The 7,971-nt window shown below is 33.0% G+C and overlaps 1 protein-coding gene across 1 annotated transcript; it reads left to right on the top strand.

Moving 5' to 3' along the window:
* Positions 1-4,606: 4,606 nt before the first annotated feature.
* On the top strand, positions 4,607-5,935 carry LOC120182833 (transcription factor bHLH75-like). Its single transcript, XM_039187692.1, has 6 exons — positions 4,607-5,048; positions 5,126-5,227; positions 5,324-5,389; positions 5,462-5,530; positions 5,632-5,712; positions 5,825-5,935. The coding sequence occupies exons 1-6, from the start codon at positions 4,731-4,733 to the stop codon at positions 5,918-5,920; spliced, it is 732 nt and encodes a 243-aa protein (XP_039043623.1). The 5' UTR covers positions 4,607-4,730; the 3' UTR covers positions 5,921-5,935.
* The last annotated feature ends 2,036 nt before the right edge of the window (positions 5,936-7,971 follow it).

Raw genomic sequence — 7,971 nt, forward strand, 5'->3', positions numbered from 1 at the left:
TAAATTGGCAGTTTATTTTTCAGATTCTTATGGTGTGTTCAGTTGGGGAAATATGAGATTTCCATGGGAATGGAATCCACATTCCCCCGTTTGGTTGGTCAGGAATGTCATTCCCGGTAATCTTATATTACCAATAGTGGATTTTTTGGGGTATATTACCGGGAATGTCATTACCTCCATTTCCTTAGGTATTGTTGGATTATCGGTGTTTTGGACTAAAATGCCCTTAAAAAAATTTTCTTTCAAAAATATCCTTATTCTGTCATTAAATAATAAAAATTCTACGAAGATTAAATTACAAATTTATCCTTAAACTATTTTAGATTTACAAAAAAAGTCTATAATTAAAATTTTATATGAAGTTCCGGAGTTAAAATAAAATTTTACCATTTCATTAAACCTTTTTATATTTTCAATTTTGTAAAAAAAATTATATAAATTTTATGAATTTAAATTTTTTAAAGAAAATATATAAATATTTTCCAACTTGTTAAAAAAATAAATATATATAATAAGGACAATTTGGTCAAATATACATTCCAATAATCTTTGATTCCTTTAACCAAACACGGTAATCTTACATTCCAGCTAAACCAACCAAACACAAAATACAACATTCCCAGTAATCCTATTCCCTAGTAATCTTTTATTCCCACTGATAATCTTACATTCCGTGAACCAAACGCACCCTTAGAGTATTGGGTTTTTCTTAACATTTTATAGGGTGGATCAGGGCTTGTGTAACTAGGCCCAAAGTCTCTGTGGGGTTAAATGAGAGACTTATTGGTTATTTTTCTAGTGAAAAAGGTGTTCAACAAGGAGATTCTCTTTTCCTTTATTTGTTCATCATGGTTATGAATGTTCTATCATGTTTGTTGAATCTAACAGGGAATTATGGAGTGTTTGATTTTCATCCTAAATGTAAAAGAATTGAGTTAACACATCTTTGTTTTGTTAACAATCTTTTGGTATTTATAAAGGGTAATTACACTTCTGTTATGGTTGTCCAGAGAGTTTTGGGAGTTTTTTCACACGATGTCTGGGCTATAGATGAATATTTTTAAGAGTGAATTATTTTTTTTGGAGTGGGAACTTCTGATATAGACATATTGGTTAAGTCGTCTGGGTTTATGATGGGTTTTCTTCCTGTGAGGTATTTGGGTGTGCCCTCAGTTACTAATAGTCTATCTTATGTGGACTGTGATGTATTGGTGGGCAGAATTTGAAAACAGTTAGAAGCTGGCCGGCTAAGTCTCTTTCCTTTGTTGGTAGGTTACAACTCATTCAGGCGGTGACTTTTATTATTCAAAACTTTTGGTGTAAAATTTTCTTGTTGCTTTTAAAAGTTATAAAGTATATTACTAGGGTCTGTGTTACTTTTCTCTGGAAAGGTAATGATACTTCTGCTCGTGGAGCTCATGTTAGTTGGAAGAAAATCCATCTCCCTAAATGTGAAGGGGTCTTGAAGTTAAGGACATGCTTGTTTGTAACAAATCTTTATGATAAAGTGTCTATGGGGGCTTGTTTTATCCCAATCGAGTTCTCTTTGGGTAGCTTGAGTAAAGGAATATTTGTTGAAGGGTGATACTATTTAGCAATTTAAGATTAAGGACAACTATAGTTGTGCTTGGAAGAAACTGGTCAATCTCAGGGATGATCTTGCTATTAGCGGTAGTTGTTTGCAGGGAGAGTATAAAGCAAGACGAGTCTGAGAGTTATTTAGGCCTAGATTGGATAAAGTGCCTTAGTTTAGACTCGTATAAGGAGGTTTAACTATTCCTAGGCATTCCTAGAAAGAAATAGTAGGCTCCATGTGAAGGAGGAAGGCAATTCACTACTATTTTTTTTTTTTACAGATAAAGAAGAATACTCGTTTAAGACTTGATCATAGAAAATTTTATAGTCTTAATTTGTTTTTAATTGTTGAATGGGGTTTCTAGCTAAAGCCTCCGGTTTTTGTTTGTTTTTTGGATTTATTTGTGGGGATAGGTTAGTCGTATCGTCTGTAATTATTTGAAGTGTTGGTTTCTTTTAGATGAATAAAATAAGATTTGTAAAAAAATATATATTTAAAGAATACTGAGAGAGAATCAAAATATTAAAATATCGAGTTTTCGTGTATTCTTGACATTTTTATAGAAATCTACATTTATTTGTAAGTTTGTCTGTTTGAGAATAATAAAGAAGGTTATTAGATTGAAAATGTAATTTTTTTAAATAATCCATAATATATATCTTCACGTGACATCAAATATTAAATTATATAAATATTTAATTAAACCTATATTTATTAAATTTAATATCATGATTGGTTTAATTTAAAAGATTAATAAAATAGACTACCACGAGACAGTTCCATGTAGGGATGGGCATGATACCCGAACCCGATAGATTCCGAACCGACCCGATATGTTTTTTTAAAAAAGATTTTGGGTTCGGGTCGAGTTTTTTTAAAGGTCATGTTTGGGTTGGTCAGATTCGGGTTTAGGGTGAAAAATACCCGACCCGACCCTACTCGAAAAAATATAATTTTACCTTATATATTTAGGAATAATTACAATAATATCCATCTATATATTATTTTTTCAATTAAATCACTATTTTATTGAATAAAAATAATATTTTATTATTATTTCATATAGTTCCGGGTTTGGATTTTATCTCAAAAAGTCGGTTCGGATGGACGGTATATATTTTTCATGTCAGGTCGGGTGAAGAATGTAAAATTTCCATATCAAGTCAGGTTGGTCGAAACCCGACCCCTGTCCATCCCTAAATTTACATGTCGGTGATCATTTTTTTTACACAACTCAAAATCATCAAGTAAAAAAATTGTGAATAAACCCAATTTGTTTTTCAAGAAGGAAAAAACATAATTCTTTAAGTACACAATCAAACAAATCAATTATATAATGCAATTACAAGACTCAATTGAAGTCAATATATATTTAAAATAATAATTGCATCATATCTAATGCGTTTAAAGATGGATTCAAGGGATTAAAGTGTTGTTCCTTAAAAGTTTTAAATTAATATGTATTTTAAATATTTTTTATTTTCAATTAATAATCTATTTTTATTTTTTAAAATTATATAAATTCGTTTTCTCGTAAAATAACATCTTAGGTATGTTCATGAGTACATCACCGATCAATCAAACACATCTTTCCTAAGGTAAAAAATAATCTCAGGTTCTTTTTGACCATCACAACAATCATCACGTAAGACTCAATGGATTCTAAATTCAGTCCATAGGAAATGCATAGCCGAGAAGCCCAACAAACTGAGCTCATTTATGTTTCAACAATGGTATAAAATTCATCTCTAAAACGTTAGAAAAATATTATTATAAAACAAATTTATTACAAAATGTTAGTTTAATAATTAATGTCCAAACGCCACTGCAATCGTAATTTAAATTTCTGCTGCTTCCTTGATTCATCATCTGCCATTTTATGCTCGGCCGTAGCCAAGTTTTCCCCGGGTGCTGCTGCCGCCGTCTAGTGCTCTTTAAAGATCCTTAAATCGTAAGTTTCTTGTCACCTTGAGTATTAGCAATTTGCTATGGCTAAAATATTGTCTAGTGAGATGACTTTAGCTTTTGCAATGATTTATTAATCGGTTGTCCATCTCCTTGCTGCAAGGTTTTGTTCTTGATTGATATTCCACACGAGGTCGACATCAGTTTCATGTCACGTCGACATCGATACGGCGACCGTAGCCGGTGAATCCTTGTAACATAAGACTACAAGTCCTGAACCCTTATCTTTTCCCATGATAGAAAAAAGGCAACTTTAAACCACATATATTCTGATGTTTGAACTCCACTTCAAAAGTTGCATTGGCCCATCCCATTTGGATATCTGTAATCTTCTCAATGGACCCTACCAAAAGAAAAGGTTCAGGATTAAATAAGGAAATCTCACATATATATATATACACACACGGTGATTATCGAGTGAGTTGATCGTGAGTTGAGCAGTGCTCGACTCATGCTCGTTAAAAAATTTGGGTGCTCGACTTGACTCATTACTCGTTAAGTTCGTTAAAATTTTGCTCTACTCGTGCTCGTTAAGCTCGTAACTCGCCTCGTTGCTCATTAAGCTCACCAAAATTTTTATCTTATTTTTTAACTATAAGATAAAATCTACTAATACTATATAGAGTTTAATATAAACATAACTTGATAAATATAATCAAAACATTATCAAAAGAGTTCCTGAAACAAATTGAAACTTTAAACTCCAAAATAACAATCTAAAAATATATTAAAATAATAATTAGAGCTTTATTTTTTTGGTAGTACAATAATAATTATTAATTAATAATTTAGTATTTTTTATTATTTATTAAAAATTTAATAGATTGGTCATTTATCATCTATTAGTAAATTAGTATTTTTTTTAATGAAATACTTTTTAAAGATAACTAGTAAAAAGATTATAAAAAAGTTAATGAGTTGCTTGCGAACTTATCGAGTGGAGTTAGATTTTGCTCAACTCAACTCATTAAGATTTTGAGTCGAGCTCGAGTTCGAGTCGAGTCGAGCTTTACCAAGTCTTGATCGAGTCGAGTTCGAGATGCTCAACTCATTAAGCACCCCTATATATATATATATATATTGTCCTCAATCTGTTTATAATTTATTTCATAATTGAGGTCTGTAATTTGCCTTCTATACTAGTGGAGTTGAGACAACACCTGCAGGGTTTTAGGACTTCCCTCAGCCTATGTCAGAAATGGATATAGGCATGGAAATGACAAAGCAGTCTTCAGAGCTGAGTTCAGTTCTGTTGGATAATTTCAACATTCCTGCTGACTTCTCACTAGAAACCTTGTTGGCCCACCGATTACCTGAATTTCCGGCCATGCTCACAGGCAGTCTCACTGCAACAACACCAACCGATCATACTTCGATGGCGGTCGAGAACGAACGTGTTTGGATCGAAAGCAAGAAGAGAAAAGCAGTGGAACAACAACCGAGCACTATATCTCCAGTGGTTTCCACTAATGAGCATGGAGGAAACACCAATACCAGGAAAAGAAATGTGTGTGATCCACTTGTTTTTGAGGTTTGAGCCTTTATACATCTCTTTTTAACATATTATTAATGTTTCCCCCCCAGAGATTCGAGAAAGGGAAGACGAAAGCGAAGAACGAGGAGAGAGTAATTCATGTAAGAGCAAAAAGGGGCCAAGCTACTGACAGTCACAGTTTAGCAGAAAGGGTAGGTTTATCTGTTCTTTTCCAAATAAACAATCCCATGAAGAAAACAATGAAAAGATGACTTAAGTTACAAGTAACATTGCCTCTCTTTTATTAGGTTAGAAGGGAGAAAATAAACGAGAAAATGAGGTGCTTGCAGGACCTTGTTCCAGGATGCCACAAGGTACATCGAATGCATATCTTCTTTATTTAGAAAGGAGCATACAAAATTTAGCACTAAACTGGATTTCAACAGACGATGGGGATGGCTGTTATGCTGGATGAGATAATCAATTATGTTCATTCATTGCAAAACCAAATAGAGGTAAATTGACTGACTGCCCTGTAAAAACAAGGTTTCATGTTTCGTAGCTCTCAAATAAATATTACAAACACCTTATGAACCAACTTTTCTTCTAATTTCAGTTTCTTTCGATGGAGCTCGCCGCAGCAGCTGCTGCTTCTTGTGACCCGAACTCGGAAATCGAATGTGTCAAAAAGACACAGGTATACATCAAGCAACTTCATTTCCAACATAATCATGTAAAAGTAAGTAAAAAGCTAACTGTATTGCGTGTGTTCTGTCAAAATGAGTGATTGTGGGAGCTAAATGATGCAGGGGACAGGTTCACATGTAGGACAACAGATGGAGAAATGGGCAAAAGATGGATATGGAGAAGAGGAGGATTGCTTCAATTTGAGATGGCCACTTTGACTGCACTTTTGGCCCTTTCTTTCTTGTTTGTTGTAAAGTAATTAAATATGCTTCCTACCTCACTTTCCTGCAAATCAAATCTGTCTAGTTAGATATCTATTGTCCTTACGAAAAATTATAATTATAGTTATTTCCATTCATTCTCACTATCCAACAATTATAAAAAGATATAAAATTTAAAAAATTTACACTACCTTAATGACTCTACCTCCGCAACCACTTTGTCAACATTAGCAATATCGAAGACTTCGGGGGTTCTATAACCTCTGGATTTTCATATCCTCTGGTCAGCTGTAATCCTTCGACAGGATCACTAACAATATCACGTGACCGGTTAAAATTGAATCTATTATTTGACAGTCAAATCTATTTAGTTTGTCAACCTAGAAATAGTCGTCAATTCATCATCACCTTAAGGTTGACACTAAATGTTGATATACGTGTCACTTCCAAGGCACGAAGCATCCACTCTCAATATTTTTTTTACAGAATCATCGAGTGCGATTCTCCATAAAATTAAAAAAAGACGAAGCATCCGTCGTAATACTATTTTCCCAATCCCATCAACACTAATCATGCCCATAATCATTTCCAAATATGTATGAGATATAAATACCGGACACGCGCTTTAGAAAAATAGAAACACTACGAGGCTTGATAGCTATCCAAAGGAAATCAACTTTGCCAGAAGTGACTTGATATTTGCCTAACTTTCCATGTGTTTCCAAAATCAATCATACAAAAGAACATTCAAAGACAAATACATTTGGAACATTAAACAATAACTCAGAAGCCAATTGTGTTGGAGCATCACTGGTTGGTTTAAAGCACTTGCTTTTCATAAAGCTTTACGCAATGTTTACATCATTTCTTCGGATAATCACCAACACTTTATCAAATAAGTGTTGCTCTATCCAAACATCAAGCAATAAAGGGGAAGAAACAGTATTAGGATTGACAAAAACTAATGGGTCCAAAAATATATACATTGATGAACAGAAACTCACAGATGTTGCCAATTCGTGTGGTGAATGATTGAAATTATGGAATACATAAACATATTTCAGGGGATTTTTTTTTTAGAATAGTCTGAGATAATTATAAAGTATTATCTCTTTAAAATCATTTGTTGCTATTGATAATGTACATACTGTAGACGCAACTGTTCAAATCGGGTTTTTAGAGAGAACATCATTTTATTTTAACACTAAAATCAATTCATTTGCAAGGGGATTTAAATTAGGGAAATACAGGTGCATTGCATTCAGAAAAAGGGACAGGGAGAGGACAGCTTGAATGGGGCATATCATGTTCATAAGAATATGGGGGCAGTATGGGTTTCTCAACACTGTTAATGAAAACTCTATTCAACCTTTAAACCTTTATGAGTGTCAAATAGTATGAACAACTGTCAAACATTTTGTTTTAAATAATATTACTGTAAAGAAATATTAATCTGAAATAGAAAATCGTCCAGTGGATGTGACCTGAAGAGAAGTCTGAGCTTAAGGGGTTCAATTGAGGAGAGAATCTTAGGAAGGTTATGGCAGTAAGGTGATGACTCATAAAATATGGCGATAAATCATCTCTACCGCTATGAATTTTTTTTCTTTTAGCAGTTACCCATTATTTAACTTAATGAATATGTTTACTTTAGGTCCAACAAAAATGTTATTATTCTCAACATAAATGTGTACAACAACAACAAAAGATGAGAAAAAAGGAATGAACAAGACTTTCTGTATAAATGGTAATGTTCTATAAAAAAAATCATATAAATGTGTACACCAAAAAATTGATAATACAACCCAAATGAACAGAAGTTTCTTTATAAATCCGACTGTGGTGGTTTCTTGCAGGCGAGAGGGAAACCGGGGCCAGCAGGCTGTGGTGCGTGATTGGCAAGGCAATGTTTTTTTATTTGAACAATGATACATTATTAGAAACTACTTTTCAAAATAAATAAAAATAAATTCGTTTTCAGTTATTCATGATCATTAAATTTACTAACTGTATATGAAATGTCAATGCACTAAGTATAGATCGGAAAT

Source organism: Hibiscus syriacus, unplaced genomic scaffold (genome assembly GCF_006381635.1).
Source record: "Hibiscus syriacus cultivar Baekdansim isolate YM2019G1 unplaced genomic scaffold, ASM638163v2 tig00112738_pilon, whole genome shotgun sequence".
In the NCBI taxonomy this organism is placed as follows: domain Eukaryota; kingdom Viridiplantae; phylum Streptophyta; class Magnoliopsida; order Malvales; family Malvaceae; genus Hibiscus; species Hibiscus syriacus.